The 24,143-nt window shown below is 42.9% G+C and overlaps 1 protein-coding gene across 6 annotated transcripts in view; it reads right to left on the bottom strand.

Moving 5' to 3' along the window:
- The window catches only part of LOC106602595 (bifunctional UDP-N-acetylglucosamine 2-epimerase/N-acetylmannosamine kinase), a 41,933-nt gene extending 19,916 nt beyond the window's left edge, over positions 1-22,017 (bottom strand). For 3 of the 6 annotated variants that reach the window (XM_014195320.3, XM_082974216.1, XM_082974217.1), the window contains exons 1-5: positions 10,088-10,391; positions 2,469-2,680; positions 1,860-2,106; positions 1,215-1,422; positions 156-308 (exon numbers count right to left, since the gene is read on the bottom strand). In XM_014195320.3, the coding sequence (XP_014050795.2) occupies positions 156-308; positions 1,215-1,422; positions 1,860-2,106; positions 2,469-2,680; positions 10,088-10,201 (934 nt within the window). In that variant the 5' untranslated portion in view covers positions 10,202-10,391. Of the gene's footprint in view, positions 1-155; positions 309-1,214; positions 1,423-1,859; positions 2,107-2,468; positions 2,681-10,087; positions 10,392-18,740; positions 18,763-19,992; positions 20,204-21,432 lie in introns of those variants that run through there. The other 3 variants (XM_014195323.3, XM_045716639.2, XM_014195324.3) reach the window with 3 other exon arrangements.
- Positions 22,018-24,143: the final 2,126 nt, after the last annotated feature.

Below are 24,143 nucleotides of genomic sequence, written 5' to 3'. Positions count from 1 at the left end.
GAACTAGATAAGCACTATTGACCAAGGGAGGGCTGACACTGTAGCTCCAGCTCCACGATGTGTGTGTGTGTGTGTGTGGTTGCGCAATATGACGGGGCAAAGAGGAGAGAAATAAGGAAAGGGCGACGGAAAACAAACAGAGATTCACCACTGACCTGCGTCTATGTTGGGGAAGAGGACGAGTGTTTTCTTGTTGAAGGAGATGAGGGCGTCCAACATCAGCTCGTAGATCTTGACGGAGTTCTTGATGTCGGTGGTGACCGGGTGCTGCAGGGCCACGATGTAGTCGTGCTCCTTCACATTGTCTCCTGTGGATGTAATTTAGAGCATTCTCAGCATTCTAGTACTTTCTGAACAGGGGGAAGTCAACAGTCTACCGCTACCACTGTAGGGACTTTCTGCCCCGTAGGGACTAGCTAAAAGCCCCAGAAATCTATGAACTGATTTAACAACATTCTTATAACACGTTTTCCACATCTTTCCACGCCGAAGGTACTAGCTACTGTATCATATCACTGTACTATATAGTGGTATATGTACTATACCACTGTCCTAAAGGTTGTAATAAAAAGGCTGGCCCTTTCAACCCGATTGGCCTGTAGCCTTGTCAATCGCCCTTTTACTCAAGCCTCCACCTGATTCCAACCAATCAGGTCACTTGGACGCACTCCAGGGCACCGCCTACTCACGCTCCAAGTTAGGGTGCGTTACCTGTATCTCGAGAAGACAAGTTGTTGGGATGCTGACTGACTTTTTGTGCGTCATTTGACGAGTGCGTGTTTGAAATGCTAGTGGGTTCATGTTGGGTGTGATGTCAGCCAGTGTTAGTTAGAACTGTATGACAAAGACACAGCGACCTTGTCACCTTGGCGATGTAAAGGCAGGCCATGAAACCTAAAACAAAAACGCCATCACTGTCCTCAGTCCAGGTAACTGTAGCGGACTAGGCCATCAAGGTCAGTACTATTTCCGACCAAGAGATCTCTGCATATTCAAATAGGAGTTCAAAGCTGGTGCTGTGCAGAAACTATAGCCGTTTTAGTTTGGTTGCATGACACTGAGAGCAGAGGTTGTTATTCCCTGCCTGACCATGAAAAACTCTGGGCCCTGGAACCAGTCTATTAGTCTGGTATACTGCATTGAACTGCGCTCCCCACTGAAAAAGTTGGAACGCCACTGATATAGGGGTGAAGGATAGGTACTACTACATGTACCGAGCCAGTTCCTGATGATGTCCATGTAGTCGTCACGGTGATGGGCGGCCAGCAGCTTGTCATAGGAGGGGCAGCCGGCCAACAGGATGCGAGTGTGGTCCTCACACATGGCGATGAGGTGCTGTTCGGCGGTGCGCGTGCAGCAGGCGTGGTAGTGGGCCAGCTTGGAGATGGCGTGGCGGATGGAGTCGTCGATGGTGCCACTCACCTGGGATGGGAAAGGAGGAAGGATCAGACATCAGAGTAAAAGTCTGTTTATTGTCTCTGTGGCAGTTCCATTGAGTGTCTGAAGCACTGCTATTGCCCTTAGGGAACAAATAGTTGTTTTTATTGAACCAAGACCATCGTTATCTCTGTTATGTTGCCTTCTTTGGTTTCCAGTACTTCTGTGTATTTTTGGTAGCCTTGTTATTTTTTTATGGTAATAACTCAGTAATTACAGAGTTAAAATGGCAATTACAGAGTAAATAGTAACTAAAACACACAAAACGACAGTTCAAAATGTCCTATATCAAATACCAGGTAACTTCAAGTGGAGGGAGCCAACCAATAATTGTATCTAGTTATATTCAGCTCCCAACACAGATATACCCTACTTCCTGAAAAACCTTGAGATACATGACATCACTTCCTCCATCTCCTCACCTCTCCTCCCTCCAGGTGCAGGATGCGAATGTTCATCAGGGCGGCAGCCGTTGCCAGGGCGAGGGCATCGAAGCGGTCCCCGTGGACGACCAGAATGTCAGGGCGAAGGCGGTGGAGAACATCGGGCAGCTTAACCAGCGCCAGACCCACTGACTCCACCATGGCTGCCTCGTCCTCCCCACGCACGATGGTGTGCAGCTTGGAGCCGATGTCAAAGTCATCCTGCTCAATCATCCGGAACGTGTTGCTAAAAGGAGGACAGGTGTTCAAACCAATCATTTCATTCATGAAAGAATACATTTTAGACAAATTAAAAATACATAAAGTTGATTCAACTAAGTGAAATGAACAATAAAAACACAAAACATCGTCACGGATAAAAGCACAAATTCAGACTTATTTCCATTGTGGTCCTCATTTAGGACAGGAGTTTTCCCTGGTCAGGTCAAGCAATCAGAAAAAACTTGAGACATGATTACTCAATTAACACTTTTTCCTCAGAGTGCAAATAAACAATGACTGTCATTGTAAAAACATTTATAAATAGTTGTGATTTCAGCGGATCGGGAAAAACTAGTTCCAGCACCACCACCTTCAGCTCAAACTCACCCATAATCATCAATGAGATGGGATCCCAGCACCACCACCTCTAGCTCAAACTCATCCGGGTTGGCCTTGATGCCAAACATGATGGGCGCCAGCTTGGAGTAGTCCGCCCGGTTACACGTTGCCACGCACACCCGCAGCTTCCTCTTGGCTTTGTTCTCCTCCATCTTGTCAGTCTTCTCTCTCATCCTCTGCATTCTCAGATAGTACAGTTCCTGGTGAGAAGAGAAAGAGCGATGGTGTTCAGAGTTGAGATGCTGGAATGTCAGTCAAAAGAAGCTGTGCTGAAAACAATGAGGTCTGATGCTCCTCGTCCTGTTGTGGCATGGTGGATATATGTTAAAGCTAGAATCTACAGTTGCTACATCTGTTTTTGGACTTAGCAATTAATGATATATACCCATTGATTCTTGAAGAACACAACTTATAAAATGCCTCATGAGCTAAGTTCAACTGTCGTACATCATCAGAACCCAGAATATAAACTTGTTTTACTCTGTTTGTAAACAGTGTAAATGTAAACAGACTCAACATCGTTAAAACTATAATTTTGACATCAAGGATGGTCAGTCATTGAATCCATAGATCCATCTATGAATCTGAGAGCGGCTACATTTCGCTAGGCCCATCCTTCAGCTTTTTACCACAACAGAGGTGAACGCTTTGTTTTTGTTTTAACTAAAGATTTTAGGATTAAGGTTGAGCAATAACTGACAATCTTCATTGGCTCTTCTGAGGGGTATACTACAAAGCAAGCTAGATGTTCCTCAGGTTTTTATAAAGCTAGTCAGCTTCACTTTTCAGCTCAGGTTATATATGTATTACGGATATTGATCGTGCACCCGCAGTTTACACGAGCCTGCTCGAGCTGGGCTTCTAACTGCGCGTTCATTGCGCACGTGGCTAGTCGAACTCTGAACTCTTCATTGAAACGTCAATCCATGGGTGAGTCAGTGCCACATTTTCATTTGTGCTGAAATCCAAATGAAAGAAAAAGTTATTTTGCAAATTCAGCAGGAAATGGTGTGAAATAGGCTATTTGAAGTGTTATTTTATTACGTACCGTTAATGCCGTCTTTGGTATGCACAAGCATAGCATTGATTAAAAAAATAATCTATTTATTAAGTCATACAAAAGTTTTCCTGTGCAGGAAGTTTCAAATGCATTCTGTCATTACGAAATGTGTAATGTGATAGCTACTTTAACATTACTGTTTAACACGCAAAAAAAACATTTGATTAATAAAATATTAAAATGAACACCCGCCACCTGCCAAACGCCGGTAGATTTTGGCATCGTCGGGTAAGAATGTCTAATTCAACAGCACGTGGTCACACTTCGGCCTCTACAATGTGAGGATTTTATAATAACAGCCAAGTATGGGCACAAGTACGAGTTGTGATTTAGAGCTAAATAAATGCTGCAGTAGCTGTTTTCAAAGAATTTCTGCCATTTTGTTTCATATAAGGTAATCCACAAAGAAATGTAAATCTAACGTTATTGGGGGGGCGCTCAAGATGGCGGCATTAGAGGTCATAGAATTTCTAGCTTAAGAAGAATTTAGGGTTCTCTCAAAGTTTATAATTTTAGGCTGCACTTGCAATAAAAAAAATATAGCCATACAGTGTAGCTATTTTGAATAATTTTGTAATTACTCAAGCCATTTAAATATTTTTGGGCCGATTTCCAACGAACAAGCTAGCTAGCTATTGAAAACAGTTTCAGCATGTTTAGCTAACATCTTCATGGCTAGCAGCATGGAGTCAGGACAAACTGTTGCTGTGATAAAGGATGTTGAGACTTCCAATGGAGAAAAAAAAAATAGGTATTTCTTAAACTCATTAATATGCTTGTAGTGTAGAAAAGGGGGGTGAATGGGATTCATACCCGAATACCCCAACCAAGGAGCAGCTTCCAAAGAGGCCGAGAAGCGAACCATCACTGGTTCACCTACAGGACAACATCGTGCGCATCCTCACAGCTTAAATCAGAGAGTGCAGATGACATCATGAACTTGGGTGAAAAAGAACACTCCGAATCCTTTACCTGAAGAAAGCAAGTAAATAAATACTCTAAAACAACAGAACGCAACATTGAAAACTCACAGAAATGGAGTCAAAGGTTAAGACTGACCGGTACAGTCGGAGAAGGAATCTTTCGAATTTACGGAATCGCAGATAGATCTGACAAGAACATTAAAGCAAAGGTGAAGGACATTTGCAGGGCAATAGTCCCGGAGGCCGGGCTGAGTGTTCTTGCAGGTTCCCTGGATGTGGTGCACCGCCTGGGTAGGCTGAGAGATGGGTAGAACAACCAGCCACCACGACCAGTGATCATGAGATTCATCTCCAGGACAAGCGAGGGATCTGACATGGAAAAGTGCAAAGAAAAATGACTATTTAAAGAAAAACAGCCCGAGGTTCAAGGAGGACTGGACAGCATTTGATAAAGAAGCTTGGAATCGTCTGTGGCCGATGATTGAGAGCGGAAAGAAGGAGGGGAAAAGTACGTACTTCGCAGGAGCCAAGGCTTGTCAAATGTCAGGGAAATTCACACTGACAACTAGCTTCTTAACAGCGACTGGATTTACCAAGTGAGTGGTGCAGGATTTTTTTTATTTGCAACTGGTAAACATTTCATTTTTTGAGGAAAGCGCATTCTTTGTTTTTCGTTAACTTTTTTTTATGGCAGGGAAATCCACACTGACACTTAATGTTAGCTTGATGGCTATTCGTTATACCAATGCATGGCGCAAATGTCAGATTTAATTTACAATTGGTTAAAAAAAATACATTTAAAAGCATTTTCACCTGCATGGTGCAAAGGACTGTTTTATTTGTAACTGGCAAGAACGTTTCATTTTGTGAGAACCCGTTTCACATGAACACTCCCGAGTGGTGCAGCGGTCTAAGGCACTGCATCTCAGTGCTAGAGGTGTCACTACAGACCCTGGTTCGATTCCAGGCTGTATCACAACCGGCCGTGATTGGGAGTCCCATAGGGCGGAGCACAATTGGCCTAGCATCGTCTGGGTTTGGCCAGGGTAGGCCGCCATTGTAAATAAGAATTTGTTCTTAAATGACTGCCTAGTTAAAAGGCGAAAAACAAATACAAATTATTCTTCATATAGTCACTGTGATAGTAAATGTAAAAAATTTAAATTACCAGCGGAATTTAATATTTTGAAAACGAAGTGTTTATTTTTGTATTGTAGAAGGTAAGTGCCGACTTATTTAATTCAAGAAACTCATGCCTGTTCCACAGATATGGTGTTTTGGAACCGTCAATGGGTTAATGATATTTGGCTTTCGTTTAGTACCAGTCGGTCAGCAGGTGTCGCTATTCTAAAAATCAACTTTAAAAGATCATATTACTGTGACGAAGCAGACAACGCAGGGACATGGATTATGCTATTGGTAGATGTCAACCACATTCAATTCATTGTGATGAATACTTGTGCTACCAATTACAAGTCAAGTATCTATTTTATTTAGAGACATTGAGAGGACAATAAGTAAAATTGTCAACATTTCCGTTGGTCAAAGTAACATGAGGGTGGAGATTTTAATACAGCATGACATGATAATCTAGATAGACGGCCTCCTAAGGATAGCAACTCTGATTGTGAGATAAGGAATTATGTTTAAGGTTAAGTGTTTGAGATATTTGGAGACATAAGAACCCATATAAGAAGATGTTTACATGGAGTACTAAAGACTTATCTATACAGTCCCGTATTGATTTCTGATATCTGGAGATAAGGTTGAAAGTCTCAATTGAACCATCGATTTCAATAGACCATAAAGGGATTTCATAACGATAAATATGCATGGTTTGTCAGCAAACAAAAAGTTAAAAGGTTACTGGAAACTGAATAAGACTTTAGAGAGTATTTAAGAAGGAAGTAGCAGGAATTATTGATCAATATTGAAACAGTGTGTTATGAATACATTTGGAAGTTACTGGGAACTGATTCAATTTTATAAGGCTTTTGGCTAGTTCAATGGGAACGAAATTGCGCGTGCCAAGAAAGAAAAATAATATAATATCATAAAGGGAATAATGGATTAAAAAAAATAAAAATAATAGTCAAACTAAAATCAGGAATTACTGGAGCTATCAACACTGCAAATGCAGTTAGACTGTTCCTTTGTGTAATTATGGCAATAAAATATTTAGGCTGGTAAATTCTATATATTTTTTAACGAGTGGCCGGTAGATTTTATTATTATTATTATTATTTTTATCTACCTGCCACAGTGGCTGGTATACAACCAGTTAGTTTTAGGCCGTCTTCCTCAAATGAAAGGGATGATGACAATCTATGCGAGAGGGAGGGAATCTGATTTCATTGGTCCTCAACTCACAGCAGAGACACTTCATTCAGGATAAATGGAGTTAGCCTGCCCCGGAGAAGCTTTGTTCTGAAGGATTCGTTGCCAAAGAAATGTACCTGGCTGAAAAGGTGAGACTTTCGTGTCACTGGTTATCCCGAGTTGACCAAAGTTTCCTCACTAACGAATTAAATCTTTGTATGAATCCATTAAGTCTAAGTTGGGGAAGAGTTTCCTCCAAAGGTCGACAGAAGGCCCTGCTGTACACTCCAGCCGCTAACAAATTACCTGTATATGTGGTCAAGAAATGTCAATACTGATGTAATGGTGAAGTTGGTCACCTGGAAGCTTAACTAGACATGATCTACTGGTTTATTGAAACTCTACACTCAAACTGTTGTGATATGTTTAATTTGATTACTGTAACCATTTTTTTTAAGGCACATGACACAAAAGCAGGTATAAAAAGAGATTAACAAGGAAGTAAAGCTTTGAGAAAATGTACTTGAGATGTCTAGTACTTTTCTCCCGGGTGCCCTGTCATGGCTTCCAGCTTCAACGCCTGTCATGTCTCCGCTTGTCTTTGTCAATAAAACATCTCAAACTCTGTAAGCCGTCCTGATTACAGAATGTTTCTGAACGTATTATGAATCTACTTCAGTGTTGGTCTAACGCTAAAATCAAATTCAACAGAACCCCAAAAAATTATTTAAAAAAAGCCAGAACTGATACCACATCAAGATAGTTCCTAGGCGAATATTTACACAGTATAGGCTAACCCCTGATATGATCAGCAAAAGAAAGGAGATGATCTTGGACTTCAGGAAACAGCAGAGGGAGCACCCCCCTATCCACGTCGACAGGACAGCAGTGGAGAAGATGGAAAGTTTAAGTTCCTGGGCGTACACATCACGGACAAACTGAAATGGTCCACCCACACAGACAGTGTGGTGAAGAAGGCGCAACAGCGCCTCTTCAACCTCAGGAGGCTGAAGAAATTTGGCTTGTCACCTAAAACCCTCAAACTTTTACAGATGCACAATTGAGAGCATCCTGTCGGGCTGCATCACCGCCTGGTAAGGCAACTGCACTGCCCACAACCACAGGGCTCTCCAGAGGTTGGTGCGGTCTGCACAACACATCACCGGGGGGAAACTACCTGCCCTCCAGGACACCTACAGCACCCGATGTCACAGGAAGGCCAAAAAGATCATCAAGGACAACAACCACCCGAGCCACTGCCTGTTCATCCCGCTACCATCCAGAAGGCGAAGTCAGTACTGGTGCATCAAAGCTGGGACCGAGAGACTGAAAAATAGTTTCCATCTCCAGGCCATCAGACTGTTAAACAGCCATCACTAGCACATTAGAGGCTGCTGCCTACATACAGACTTGAAATTATTGGCCACTTTAATAAATGGATCACTAGTCACTTTAATAATGTTTACATATCTTGCATTACTCATCTCATATGTATATATACTGTATTTTATACCATCTATTGCATCTTGCCTATGCCGCTCAGTCATGGCCCATCCATATATTTCTATGTACATATTCTTATTCCATTCCTTTACTTTGATGCATGTGTATTAGGTAGTTGTGGAATTGTTAGATTACTTGTTAGATATTGCTGCACTGTCAGAACTAGAAGCACAAACATTTCGCTACTCGCAATAACATCTGCTAACCATGTGTACGTGACCAATAACATTTGATTAGATTTGTAATGTTACTGAGACTAGGGAACATTGAGAGGTCTTCCACTAGCTGTGAAGTAATGATTAACTAGCAGCAGAGCGACAGTGTACCAACGCCCAGGCAAAGAGACTCCTAAAACAACTGCTGCCAAAAGAACAAGACTGTAAAGGTTAGTTAACTACAGGCTAATATTGACAGAAGCGTCAACAAATAACCCAGCCTGGACCTTCCTGGAGGTGGTTTACAACCAGACTGTTGCCAGACTTGGTCCTGAAGTAATCAACTTTGGAGCAGATGATAAATCAATGTAAACTGAGATTTAAGTTCGGTTTTCCCAGACCCACGATTAAGCCTTCTCCACTGAAAATGATTTTTAGAATGTAGGACAGGCTAAAAACCAAGGCTGCTCACCACAGTATAGTTTTGAGGCTTCTCATAAAAGCTTTCAATGACACCCGGTTAAACAAAATAACTCATGTAGTGCGGATCAAGACAATGGGCCTACATTCAGGCACCGTCACAGCATCCAAACGACAACAAATACTCGAGACACCTAGCTGACCTTTTCCCAGTAAACCTGGGATATCAAGGTATAGCCTGTGAACCGCTGACCATGATCCAAAGATATAGCTAGTGACCCAAATCTTGTGACATTCTTAACATAAGGAGTCAAAGCTTTCCGATGACCATCAGGTTAGCCTCATCAATGTATTAGCCTACAACCCAACATTGTTTCCAAGGTGACACACAACAAACACATTTTATTCAGTGACACGTGGAGTGATGAAAGACACGGTGCCTCCATTGAACATGTCGCATTCACATATTCTCAAAGCCATATAAGAAGTATTAAAAATGATTAGGCTACACGATCAACCAGAAGAGGAACCGTCGCATTTTTGAATGAACAAACATTGGCCAACTACCCACACAGTACAGTTTGATCACAGCCATACAAGAGGCATGAAAAAATCCCATTCAATTGCAACATGAAATTAAATCTTTATCCTTTGGTTTGTTGAATAACAACAACAGAGAAATTGGTCAGTGCTGGCATTTAGACAGTTAGTCCATGCATTCATCACAACAAGCCATCCACTCCTCAGTCTCTCATCAGCCCCTCCCTTCTCTGCATCTCTCTCCCTCTGTCACACACACACACTACATTTCTTCACAGACACATATCCGGCCTAGTCTACAGGCTGTCTCACTGAAAAGCTAACATACTAGCCAGGCATTTTTCTCCCTGCACTGGGTTGGTTCTTAGGCTGCGCTTACATAGGCAGCCCAATTCTGATCGTCTTTTCACGAATTGGTCTAATGACCAAACAGATCAGCTTTGAAAAAGATCCGACATGAAAAGAGCTGATGTGATTGGTCATAAGAAACAAATATAATCATCAGAATGGGTCTGCCTGTCTAAAACGTAGCCTTCCGAGCCAGAATTCCCCCCCCCCCCTCCCTCCGACACACACTGCCCTTGTTTCCAATGAAGTGTCACAAGACCGGGTCTGCTTCCTGACGATGAGGGGAGCAGCAGCAGGCAAGGAGGGGAAAAAAATAGGATAAAAGCCACCTTGACTCACATGAGGGTTTCTGGCTATAGGCCCTGGACGCATGGTCAGCCCACTCCGTGATCCACTCCTCTCTCTATCCTTCTCTCCCCCTTTATTTAGTCTCTTCCCTTCCCTTCGAATCATTAGAAAGGCTCACTGTAAAAAGGATAGCTGATCTTCCTCCTAGCCCGACAAAGCAGCAGCAAGCAGCCTGTCGAGAGAGAGAGTAGAGGGGAGGGGGGGGAGGGGCTTCCCTCATCCGACTCAAGAGAGCCCTGATTGGCTGCTGGGCGAGAGGGACCGGTTGAAGCTTCCTGCATCGATGCCTCTTACAGCCAGGGCCCAACATATTACAGACTGACCATGATCTCAACCCAGATAAATCAATGATTAATAGGAAATGTGAGGCCTATAACCATATTGATAATGAAGCGAAGTCTTTTTTTCCCCCCTAATGTTGCAAACCCAGCTTTCTGTTGTCACACCCTGTTGTCACCCCCAAGGTAAAAGGCCCGTCACACAATATTTTAAACCAGCAGGTTTTTAAGGACAATAGAGTCCAGTCGTGTTCTTTGTTGTCATGGAAAATCAAGCATCATGATTCGTGGTGTTGCAATACTGGTACTGTGACAACCATAGGTCTGGGAATCAATGACCATCATTTCCCCCTTCCTAATCAATAAGTATATGTCAGTATCAACACATCAGCAGTGAATTATAGACCAAAGGGTTTCTTGACAACACTGCAAGAGCCCATCTCTTTAATGATGGTGGCTATGCCACCATAGATGCACTCTCAAACATTTCTAGAACACTTCTTCCTACTCAAAGCTTTTCATTGTGATGGAGTCAAACATGTTTTTCTTTTGTTTGGCATCATTTGTCAGCCTTTCCAGTTCCTTGGAGTTGCAGGCACAATATTTGTCTTAGATAATCACTTGATCAGCCATCCTTTGAAGTGGTAGACCTAGCTTAGCGCTGGGCGTTATGGACAAATCTATGGGTGATTAACGACATACACTTACTGGGTGTGAACTGCTCACCGATATATTGTGCATCCCTACTAAAAACATGTTGGTTCACTATTTAAAAAGATGGAGAACAAGCTATAGGATGAATACTGGAGTTTTGGCACAGGTACAGCCAACTAGCGCTAGCTAACGCTACCTAGCAACAACAAAAATATTTGTACAATTCGATACTTTGAGTCAAAGTATAATATTATATATAATATTATATTGTGATATGTATAATTTTGCGATATGTAGCTATGAATTCCCCCCACGCCCATCACTACTACTGTAGATAAGCCTAAGTCCTAAACACTTACTGTGTGTGAACTGACATCTGCCAAAGCCAGGAATGTTCCCCATCATGAAACATGAAGTTGGAAAGTAACCTGCGCCTCTCTACACATGCACGTACACACATGCCCAATTCTCTCATGCCAAAAAGCCTCCTCTGTGCTGAATAAAGTTTCCATTGTTGTTCAAAATGGAAGGACAACGCATAGGCCAATTAAGTACCTACGTTGGGCAGATATACGTGTGCTATCTGGGAACATATTGCACACTGTCTGCTGCAGAGAGACAAAGGGCATGAGAACATTTGTTTTGATCAGTCATGGAAATAAAAAAAGCTAAAAACTAGCGATGCACCGATATGACATTTTTGGCCGATATCGATGTCTGATATTTTCCTTGCCCCCCCCCCCCCCCAAAAAAAACGATACCGATACTTTAAAATGTTAGTGGCCTTTTAAGCATTCTAGTACAGTTAAATAGTTAACACACACACACGGACGCAGAGGTCTAAGGTACTGCATCTCAGTGCAAGAGGTGTCTTCAAGAGAGCGAGAGTTGCACCCCTTCTCAAAAAACCTACACTCGATCCCTCCGATGTCAACAACTACAGACCAGTATCCCTTCTTTCTTTTCTCTCCAAAACTCTTGAGCGTGCCGTCCTTGGCCAGCTCTCTTGCTATCGCTCTCAGAATGACCTTCTTGATCCAAATCAGTCAGGTTTCAAGACTGGTCATTCAACTGAGACTGCTCTTCTCTGTGTCACGGAGGCTCTCCGCACTGCTAAAGCTAACTCTCTCTCCTCTGCTCTCATCCTTCTAGACCCATCTGCTGCCTTTGATACTGTGAACCATCAGATCCTCCTCCACCCTCTCCGAGTTGGGCATCTCCTACCTGACAGGTCGCTCCTACCAGGTGGTGTGGCGAGAATCCGTCTCCGCACCACGTGCTCTCACCACTGGTGTCCCCCAGGGCTCAGTTCTAGACCCTCTCCAATTCTCGCTATACACCAAGTCACTTGGCTCTGTCATATCCTCACATGGTCTCTCCTATCATTGCTACGCAGACGACACACAATTAATCTTCTCCTTTCCCCCTTCTGATAACCAGGTGGCGAATCGCATCTCTGCATGTCTGGCAGACATATCAGTGTGGATGACGGATCACCACCTCAAGCTGAACCTCGGCAAGACGGAGCTGCTCTTCCTCCCGGAGAAGGACTGCCCGTTCCATGATCTCGCCATCACGGTTGACAACTCCATTGTGTCCTCCTCCCAGAGTGCTAAGAGCCTTGGCGTGACCCTGGACAACACCCTGTCGTTCTCCGCTAACATCAAGGCGGTGACCCGATCATGTAGGTTCATGCTCTACAACATTCGCAGAGTACGACCCTGCCTTACACAGGAAGCGGCGCAGGTCCTAATCCAGGCACTTGTCATCTCCCGTCTGGATTACTGCAACTCGCTGTTGGCGGGGCTCCCTGCCTGTGCCATTAAACCCCTACAACTCATCCAGAACGCCGCAGCCCGTCTGGTGTTCAACCTTCCCAAGTTCTCTCACGTCACCCCGCTCCTCCGCACACTCCACTGGCTTCCAGTTGAAGCTCGCATCTGCTACAAGACCATGGTGCTTGCCTACGGAGCTGTGAGGGGAACGGCACCTCCGTACCTTCAGGCTCTGATCAGTCCCTACACCCAAAGAAGGGCACTGCGTTCATCCACCTCTGGCCTGCTCGCCTCCCTACCTCTGCGGAAGCACAGTTCCCGCTCAGCCCAATCAAAACTGTTCGCTGCTCTGGCACCCCAATGGTGGAATAAGCTCCCTCACGACGCCAGGACAGCGGAGTCAATCACCACCTTCCGTAGACACCTGAAACCCCACCTCTTTAAGGAATACCTGGGATAGGATAAAGTAATCCTTCTAACCCCCCCCCACAAAAAAGATATAGCTGTACTATTGTAAAGTGGTTGTTCCACTGGATATCATAAGGTGAATGCACCAATTTGTAAGTCGCTCTGGATAAGAGCGTCTGCTACATGACGTAAATGTAAATATACAGTCCCTGGTTTGAATCCAGGCTGTATCACAATGCAAGTGGTCTGGGTAGCCATTTGATTACCTGTTCAGGAATCTTATGGCTTGGGGGTAGAAGCTGTTTAGAAGCCTCTTGGACCTAGACTTGGCGCTCCGGTACCGCTTGCCATGCGGTAGCAGAGAGAACAGTCTATGACTAAGGTGGCTGGAGTCTGACAATTTTTAGGGCCTTCCTCTGACACCGCCTGGTATAGAGGTCCTACATGTCAAGCAGTGAAGTTTCAGCTCTGTCTGTCCGTGGCCTCTCTTCCTCGGTGCGCAGTGGCACTGTGTCCGTTTCCATCTTGTCCAGCTGTGTATGTAACATTTGTCTGCATCGAAGTAGCGGTCCTTGTACCTAGCATCGACCATGGTGGCGACACAGTAAAGAAGCTCAGAGAGAATAGTACCGAATCTCTTGTTCACAGCCTCTTGAGTACTTTTGCAAGTTTTAACCCCACGGTCTGTGTCGACAGTTTTGTTGAGCAGGCGTTTCAATGCAATGACAGAGGGTATCACGTCTGCTGCAGACGCTGTTGATGAGCTTATTTCTCGACTCAGTTGTTCGAATGGCGCTAGGAGTGTGTTCATGTTTCAAACGTGTTCTCAAATGCCATTGAAATGGCAGCAGCGGTATGAGAACCAGCACATTCTTGAGCGTACAATACGGCTTTCCTCAGTACAAAATCCTCGTCGACCCACTGTGCTGTCAGACTCGCAATGTTCATGGGGCTGATATCGCTGGTCCAAATGTCAGTCGTGACACCCATAGCAAGTAGCATAATGAAATCCATTATCTTGGCGTTAATGGATTTCGCCTTTGACTTGTCTCGCTGAAATCTTCTTACACTTTCAAAAGTGTGCGCTTAGTATATTTCTGCTTTTGTTCTGTGTAGCGCTGTATTTTCCGTGGCGTCATTACGTTATAAAGGTGTGCACGTCAGCTTTGACATCGGTTTTGCACATCGGCGTTAAACTAGACATCGGGCCGATACCGATGTTGGCATTTTTAGCTAATATCGGCCGATTACGATATGTTCACCGATATCGTGCATCCCTACTAAAAACATGTTGGCTCACTATTTAAAAAGATGGAGAACAAGCTATAGGATGAATACTGGAGTTTTGGCACAGGTACAGCCAACTAGCGCTAGCTAACGCTACCTAGCAGCAACAATAATATTTTTACAATTCGATACTTTGAGTCAAAGTATAATATCGTCCAAAATAATATTGCGATACGTAGCTTTGAATTCCCCCCCCCCCCCCATCACTACTACTGTAGATAAGTCTAAGTCCTAAACACTTACTGGAGTCTGCGCCTCTCTACACGTGGACGTACACACATGCCCAATTCTCTCATGCCAAAAAGCCTCCTCTGTGCTGAAATAAAGTTTCCATTGTTGTTCAAAACGGAAGGACAACGCATAGGCCAATTTAAGTAACACAAAAATAGATCCGGCCTAGCAAGTGAAGAATTGACAAGAACTTGGTGACATATTTTCCATCCCAGACGCATGACACAATCATTCTGCCAGGAGTAGTACTAGACTTATAAAATACAGTGCTCCTTTCTATAACCTAGCAAAAAGAAAAACTAGCCCTTTTCAAATTCACCGACCCACAGTAAAATATAAAACCTAAACTAACCCCCCCCCCCCAAATAGAATTACAAAAATATCAACTCACAGTGCAGTCTTCCTTTCTAAAAAAACTGTGCAGAAGAAAGACAGTGAAACTAAACTAAAAGCAGGTAACATCAACCTAGCCTGGACTCCACTCTCTTTAGCCATAGTCCACTTCTAGCTAGTTATTGTACCACGTGGTCTGTCGCCCCAGGCTAGTAGTACTAACAAATATTTACTAGCCTTTTTCCAAGAACAACATAGGTCAATCACAGATAATTAGGCTAATAATTATAATAAGGCAAACAATAGAGCTAGTTACTAATAGTTGTATGGTGAGATACTTCACAATAGACAGATGCTTAGTAATAACAGTTGAGTTCCAGGCATGACATAGGACTTAATTCAACATGGGCTATTGACACACTGGGTGTGGATTGATACACCCAAATGGATCCAGCCAACAAAAAACATGTTAGCTCTAAGCACACAGTGTGAAATGTGGTCCAGAATGAAACATCTAGGCCTATCCTGTGTCAGAAACAATTAGCAAAATAGGCTACACTCGCAAAAGGAAATGACTAGGTAAGTTGTAGCGAGCACCAGAATGTTCATGGATACTTTTCTGATGCAACGTCATGATACTTGAGAAAGAGGCTAGATTTCACCTCATGTTGCGTTCGTCCTAGCTCTACTACTCCCATCCATTGTTCCATTGTCCAAATTGTTCCTTCCACGCCCAATATTTTTTTATTTTTTTATATACATTTGAGTAGAAATAACTACTCCCTGCACTGGCACTTCCAAAACATCACTTGAGAAATAGACGTAGCTCAGGGCTGAATCAGGTTCCACAACTGGGGTTGGAGCAAAAACAAACAGGATGATACCAGAAACAGGGCTGGCATCAGCGCTTAACTGCTGCTTTCTGGAACCTATTTGACAGAACAATAATTTTCACTTAGCAATTAAAGAATTTGAATAAAAGAAACGGAGTTAAATCAGGTTGACTGCCCCCCCTCCTTAAGCCACAACAAATAAACAAGTGAAATCTGTGAACAATCATATTAACATGTTTTCACAACTAAACATTTCCCTGTTGACAGCCCCTCTTTTTGCACACTCAACAAAGGAATGAAGGAGGGCAAGAGGTGGCGATGGAAAGCACAGTTGTGAAATATTCTGTAGACAAAAAGGTCATGTCAGCCTATTAATTATAAAAAATATATATACATTTACTATTGAAAATCTAATTAAAATTGCACTATATATTGTAGGCTAACTATTCTGTAAGCCGCCCTGCACAATCAATGTTTGGTAGCATAGCATAAGGACCAGTCCATACAGTGTGCATAATAATACTGTCTACACTGCGGCCGATTACTTGAGTTTGTTTCATTTTGCAGTAGACCAATTACAGTGCATTTGGAGAGTATTCGGACCCCTCGACTTTTCCCACATTTTGTTACTTTCAGCCTTATTCTAAAATATATATTTTTTATTTATTAAATCTAAATATACACACATTACCACATAATATGAAAGTGAAAACTTGTTTAGACATTTTTTCAAATGTATAAAAAATAAAAACACGTTATTTAACTAAGTATTTAGACCCTTTGCTAGGAGACTCGAAATTGGGCTCAGGTGCATCCTGTTTCCATTGATCATCCTTGATGTTTCTACAACTTGGACTCCACCTGTGGTAAATTCAATTGATTGAACATGATTTGGAAAGGCAAACACCTGTCTATATAAGGTTCCACAGTTGACAGTGCATGTCAGAGCAAAAACTAAGCCATGAGGTCGAAGGAATTGTCTGTTGAGCTCTGAGACAGGATTGTGTCGAGGCACAGATCTGGGGAAGGGTACCAAAAAATGTCTGCAGCATTGAAGGTTCCTAAGAACACAGTGGCCTTCATCATTCTTAAATGTAAGAAGTTCGGAACCACCAAGGCTCTTAATAGAGCTGGCCGCACAGCCAAACTGAGCAAACGGGGGAGAAGGGCCTTTGTCAGGGAGGTAACTAAGAACCTGATGGTCACTGAAAGACCTCCAGAGTTCCTCTGTGGAGATGGGAGAACCTTCCAGAAGGACAACCATCTCTGCAGCACTCCACCAATCAGATCTTTATGGTAGATGGAAGCCACTCCTCAGTAAAAAGCACATGACAGCCCGCTTGGAGTTTGCCAAAAGGCACCTAAAGACTCTCAGACCATGAGAAACAAGATTCTCTGGTCTGATGAAACCAAGATCGAACTCTTTGGCCTGAATGCCAAGCGTTACGTCTGGAGGAAACCTGGCACCATCCCTACGGTGAAGCATGGTGGTGGCAGCATCCTGCTGTGGGGATGTTTTTCAGTGGCAGGGACTGGGAGACTAGTCCGGAATGAGGCAAAGATGAACAGAGAAAAATACAGCGAGATCCTTGATTAAAACCTACTCCAGAGTGCTCAGTAACTCAGACTGGGGCAAAGGTTCACCTTCCAATAGGACAACGACCCTAAGCATACAGCCAAGACAACGCAGGAGTGGCCACGGGACAGGTCTCTGAATGTCCTTGAGTGGCCCAGCCAGAGCCCGATCTAACATTTCTAGATAGACCTGAAAATAGCTGTGCAGCGCAACGCTCCCCATCCAACCTGAAAGAGCTTGAGAGGATCTGCAGAGAAGAATGGGAGAAACTCCCCAAATACAGGTGTACCAAGCTTGTAGCGTCATACCCAAGAAGACGCAAGTCATTAATTGCTGCCAAAGTTGCTTCAATAAAGTAATGAGTAAAAGGGTCTGAATACTTCTGTAAATGTCATTTAATTTGATAGAATTTTTAGCAAATCTAAACGTGTTTTTGCATTGTCATTATGGGGTATGTGTGTAGATTGGAGGGGAAAAAACTATTTAATCCATTTTAGAATAAGGCTGTTATGTAACAAAATGTGGAAAAAGTCAAGGGGTCTGAATACTTTCCGAATGCACTGTATGTACCAAAATACTTCTTAAATCTATGGGCTTTTTTTTTTTTATGTAGTTCTGCCGTGCGTAATATGCGGAAGTCAACTGCGCCACAGTACCCACTTGATTTGTCTACTGCGCCACAGTACCCACTTGATTTGTCTACTGCGCCACAGTACCCACTTGATTTGTCTACTGCGCCACAGTACCCACTTGATTTGTCTACAGCGCCAGAGTACCCACTTGATTTGTCTACTGCGCCACAGTACCCACTTGATTTGTCTACTGCGCCACAGTACCCACTTGATTTGTCTACTGCGCCACAGTACCCACTTGATTTGTCTACCTACTACTGTTATTATAAATCTTACTCATAAAAGAATAAATGTAAAAACTTTAGCTCCTCCCCAACATGTACTTGTGTCCTCTTGCAAACAATGATTGGTCCTTGTTTGTTTAGGCTTACATCCAGAGTCCTTGGCCTTCCTTTGTGTAACTATCATAGTCCAGATGGGAAAGCTGCCACATCTGATAAAGGAGATTTATCCCCCCCCCCCTCAAGTGTTTGAAATTATTATTTCTAACCCTTATTTTACCAGGTTTGAGGGACCGGTTGGAACGGTGCAATGATACAACCTGAGGGGTATATTACAAAGCAGGACCAATGAGTTAGCCAGCAATCTTTGATAAGCAACCAGAAAAAAAAAGAATTTTTTTTTTAGACCCATTCACCTGCTGTCTGTTTACATCCTCTTATCCATCCTGGTCCAAGCCGAGGACACTGAATAGACGCTGTTTGCACAGACACTGCCATTCTCCATCTATATAGTGAGAACATTGCTTGCATAGGATGTTAATAATCCTACCACATCGCCTAGCCCAAAACATAGATCACGATTAGGCAAGGCATATTAACATGAGATAGTTACAGTAAGCTCCAAAAGTATTGGGACAGTGACCCATTTGTTGTTATGGCTCTGTACTCCAGTACGTTGGATTTGAAATTAGATAATGACAATGGAGGTTAAAGTGCAGACTGTCAGCTTTAATTGGAGTGTATTTTCATCCATATCGGTGAACCGTTTAGAAATTACAGCACTTTTTGTACATAGTCCCTCCCATTTAAGGGGACCAAAAGTATTGGGCAAAATTCACTTATGTGTATTAAAGTAGTCAAATGTTTAGTATTTTGTCCCATATTCCTTGCACGCAATGATTACATCAAGCGTGTGACTCTACAAACTTGTTGGATGCATTTGCTGTTTTGGTTGTGTTTCAGATTAATTGTGGCCCAATAGAAATGAACGGTAAATAATGTGTGGTCATTTTGTGTCCATTTATTGTATATAGGAATATAATGTTTCTAAACACTTCTACAATAATGTAGATACTACATTGGTTACGGAGAGTCCTGAATTAATCGTTGATCATGTGGAGTGAGAAAGTTAGAGGCATAAATATCATACCCTCCCAAAATGTTATTGTAATGGTGAGCGGTTAGCATGTCTTGGGGTGTAGAGATGTTAATCGGTTAGGTCGGCAAGAATACATTTGACCAGTCATGTTTATCGGTCTATAGGTCAATTTGCATACATTTTGAAATCAAATTGGCTCGTGTGTATTTTTGTTAGTCGTCATGCATCTTAAATATCACAGCATACAGAGTCTATAGCCCACCTACCACCTGTCAGACAGCGCGATAGTAGCTCCTCAAAAAGCCTGTAGACTATGGAGTGAAACCTGCTTTTGTAAACTCAGTCATTGCGCAACAAATAACATTTCTAAATAGAATCGCATTTAAAAAAAAGTTGTGGCCACGATTTAAAAAGGACCTATTTTTATCTATCAATCTCAACTCGTAAAGCGCGCCTCCCATTCGGATGCATAGTCTATAGCCTGCCTACCGTTGACTAACAGCACGCCACCCTGTGACCTTGAGGCAGCATAATTGTTAAACCTGATTTCCAGTGTTTTTGATACTCACGGTGCGGGTTGATGGTCACTAGACTTGATACTCAATGTTATGGACTATTCTCATATGTTGATAGTGGTTGACGCCAGACTGGATGTACAAGGACCGAGGACACTGATTATTCACTGTTGTATTGTAGACATCCTGTGAACTCTGATTCTGTAGCAGCCGACAGTCATTGCCTTTTTGTTTTGACTTCCTACAAGACTCTCAGGCTGGTGTTTTCAGAACATTTGGTGCTGTCTGATTAGGATATAAAGGGCATGTCTCCAAGATTGTGTAGTCTAGACATAGGCCTGCATAACACGTTTATTTCGTACCTAATCAATGACAGATCCTAGTCTATTTATATTATACTGTACAGTCAAATCCAAAGGCAGTTTATGAAAATAACGTGTTGCTGATAGTGAAATTGCGCCACCCACTGGTAAATAAAGGGATACTAAGAATGTACTTTGATGTACATACATTGTGTTGTGTTAGGACAAAATATTTGATTCCACACCTGATGCAACAAATACAAATCTACTGTATTCTCTAATAGCCAGCTATACATTCACGGCACAAATGTACATTAAATAATAGTTTAATGGGCATTGCTTAACTCAGATGTAGGTAAAGAGAATTAGCCAGTTTCAACTAACTATAACGTTATATTTCTCATGAAAGGTCTCTCTCTCTCTTCTAGCTATTTACAATGTAGCTACTTCAATGATACAGTATGTTAGCTAGCTATAATAAACTTGCTAGGAAATAGATTTCAGGCTAACTGTTCATTTTTGTATAGTCAGCCTTGCCATATCAAAGTCAGTTTCAATTGATAAAAGTAGCTAACGTTATCTCGCTACATACCTATTAGCTTAAAAAGTTCGCCTAAATCAGCAAGTGATGGTGGCCCTGTTCTGTTGCTAACAAGCTATTAGCAGTTAGCTATCTAACTTGCTTGTAACGTCGTTAGCGGGATAGCTAGTTAGCTCAACCCGCTTTTATTCACACGGATTAGTTAGCAAACAATGGCACATTTAACGTTTGTTAAATTAGACAGTTGGCTACAAGTAACGTTATCTATGTATGATATGACGATTAGCTGGCTAGTAGTGTTACCTTGCCTACTTGCTAGCTAGCTAGATAGCTATCGGTATACTAGCCAGCTAGCTCACGTGTGCTAACTTCAGCTAACTTTCAACTAGGCTAGCTAGCTTTGTGATTCATAGTGAAAATGCGCATATTACATTAACTAAATAGCGTAGTTTGTTATAACGGAGCACAATATGTGTGTCTTGTCCTTCTTGCGTTAGCTAGCTAACTATATAACTCTAGCCAAAAGTGTAGTTCCGCTAACGTTAGCTAGCTATGTAGCTAGATCAAAGTTAGCTAGCTAGTTACCGCCAAGCTATCGCTGGTATGCACTACTCTGAAGCGTGAACGTTGCACTAAATTAACTTTACCTACCTTTATTCAAGCGGATCTTCTTAATCTCTTGCAATGGCTCTCATCATGTCTCTTTCAAATGTAGGCTTGCGTGAAAGTGAAATGGTCCCGGGTACTTATGAGTCAGAGGCTAGGTTTGAACATTACTGGTGCATATATTGCTCTTGTGCGCGAAATCTTAAAAAACATACTTCAAACACCTGCCTTCATTAACGGAACAGCGCGAAAAAATTGCCCGACAGACTTGGTAGAAGGATACTGTTTACTGGTTATTAGTACAGCAGGCGGGAGGCTAGTTGGCGACACTGTGTGTTAGCTTGCTAGTTAGCTAGCAATAAATCAAATGTATTTATAAAGCCCTTTTCACATCAGCAAATGTCACAAAGTGTTATACAGAAACCCAGCCTAAAACCCAAAACAGCAAGCAATGCAGATGTAGAAGCACGGTGGCTAGGAAAAACTCTAGAAAGGCAGGAACCTAGGAAGAACCATACAGAGGAACCAGGCTTTGAGGGGTGGCCAGTCCTCTTCGGGCTGTGCTGGGTTGAAATTATAACAGTACATGGCCAAGATGTTCAAACGTTCATAGATGACCAGCAGGGTCAAATAAAAATAATAATCATAGTGGTTGTAGAGGCTGTAACAGGTCATCACCTCAGGAGTAAAAGTTGGCTTTTCATAGGTGAGCATTCCTAATTAGAGACAGCAGATGCAGTAGAGAGAGAGCGGTGAAAACAGCAGATCCGGGACAAGGTAGCACGTCCCGTGAACAGGTCAGGGTTCCATAGCCGCAGGCAGAACAGTTGAAACTGGAGCAGCAGCACGACCACGTGGACTGGGGACAGCAAGGAGGCATCAGGCTAGGTAGTCCTGAGGCATGGTCCTAGGGCTCAGGTACTCTGGGAGGGGAGAGAGAGAATTAGAAGGACCATACTGAAATTCACACAGGACACCAGATAAGACAGGAAAAATACTCCAGATATAACAGACTGACCCTAGCCCCCCGAAACACAAACTATTGCAGCATAAATACTGGAGGCTGAGACAGGAGGGGTCTGGAGACACTGTGGCTCTGTCCAGCGATACCCCCAGACGTGGCCAACCAGGCAGGATATAACCCCACCCACTTTGCCAAAGCACAGCCCCCACACCCCTAGAGGGATAGCTTCAACCACCAACTTACCATCCTGAGACAAGACTGAGTTTAGCCCATGAAGATCTCCCCCACGGCACAAACCCGAGGAGGGCGCCAAACCCGGACAGGAAGATCACGTCAGTGACTCAACCCACTCAAGTGACGCACCCCTCCTTGGAACGGGATGGAAGAGTACCAGTAAGCCAGTGACTCAGCCCCCGTAATAGCGTTCCCCGTTCTCCTGGTGGAGAGAGGGGAACCGGCCAGGCAGACAGCAAGGGTGGTTCATCGCTCCAGTGCCTTTCCGTTCACCTTCACACCCCTGGGCCAGACTACACTCAATCATAGGACCAAAAATCTCAAATTTCGACTCCAGACCAAAGGACACATTTCCACCGGTCTAATGTCCATTGCTCGTGTTTGTTGGCCCATGAAGTGTCTCCTTCTTATTGGTGCGCTTTAGTAGTGGTTTCTTTGCAGCAATTTGACCATGAAGGCCTGATTCACGCAGTCTGCTCTGAACAGTTGATGTTGAGATGTGTCCATTACTTGAACTCTGAAGCATTTATTTGAGCTGCAATTTCTGAGGATGGTAACTCTACTGAGCTTATCCTCTGCAGCAGAAGCAACTCGGGGTCTTCCATTCCTGTGGTGGTCCTCATGAGAGCCAGTTTCATCATAGCGCTTGATGGTTTTTGCGACTGCACTTGAAGAAACTTTCAACGTTCTTGAAATATTTCGTATTGACTGACCTTCATGTCTTAAAGTAATGATGGACTGTCGTTTCTCTTTGCTTATTTGAGCTGTTCTTGTCATAATATGGACTTGGTATTTTTACCAAATAGGGCTATCTTCTGTATACCACCCCTATCTTGTCACAACACAACTGATTGGCTCAAATGCATTAAGAAGGAAAGAAATTCCACAAATGAACTTTTAAGAAGGCACACCTGTTAATTGAAATGCATTCCAGGTGACTACATCATGAAGCTGGTTGAGAGAATGCCAAGAGTGTGCAAAGCTGTCATCAAGGCAAAGGGTGGCTACTTTGAAGAATCTCAAATATAAAATATATTTTGATTTGTTCAACACTTTTTTTGGTTACTCCATGATTCCATATGTGTTATTTCGTAGTTTTGATGTCTTCACTATTATTCTACAATGTAGAAAATAGTCAAAATAAAGAAAAACCATTGAATGAGTAGGTGCTCTAAAACTTTTGACCGGTAGTGTATGTATGGCTTGACAATGACAGCAGTGGAGTTGGCGAAAGCACAAACAGATCTGGGACCAGGCTAGCTCTAATATAGACCAATACTTACAACTCATCTAACTAGACTATATACACTGTATCTAAAACATGTAGTAAAAGCTGAAGCAAGAACACATATTTTCTTCTGAAAATGTACCTTTTCTAGTTTCTGAAGGATTCTCATTACCAGTTGATGGAGCTATTTCTCTGAAATGTTTCTTTAATCAATGACAACCACTGGCCTGGATGAGTTTCATTGAATAGGCTGTGTATCAAATGTTGGTCCTCACCGGTCTATGGTTGTCACTCAACTCATAATATCCTGCTAAGCTAAAGTCTAAGTGT

This window comes from Salmo salar, chromosome 04 (assembly GCF_965601325.2).
Source record: "Salmo salar chromosome 04, fSalSal1, whole genome shotgun sequence".
In the NCBI taxonomy this organism is placed as follows: domain Eukaryota; kingdom Metazoa; phylum Chordata; class Actinopteri; order Salmoniformes; family Salmonidae; genus Salmo; species Salmo salar.
The sequence above is the reverse complement of the archived record's forward strand: the minus strand, read 5'-3'. Positions and strand labels throughout refer to the sequence as shown.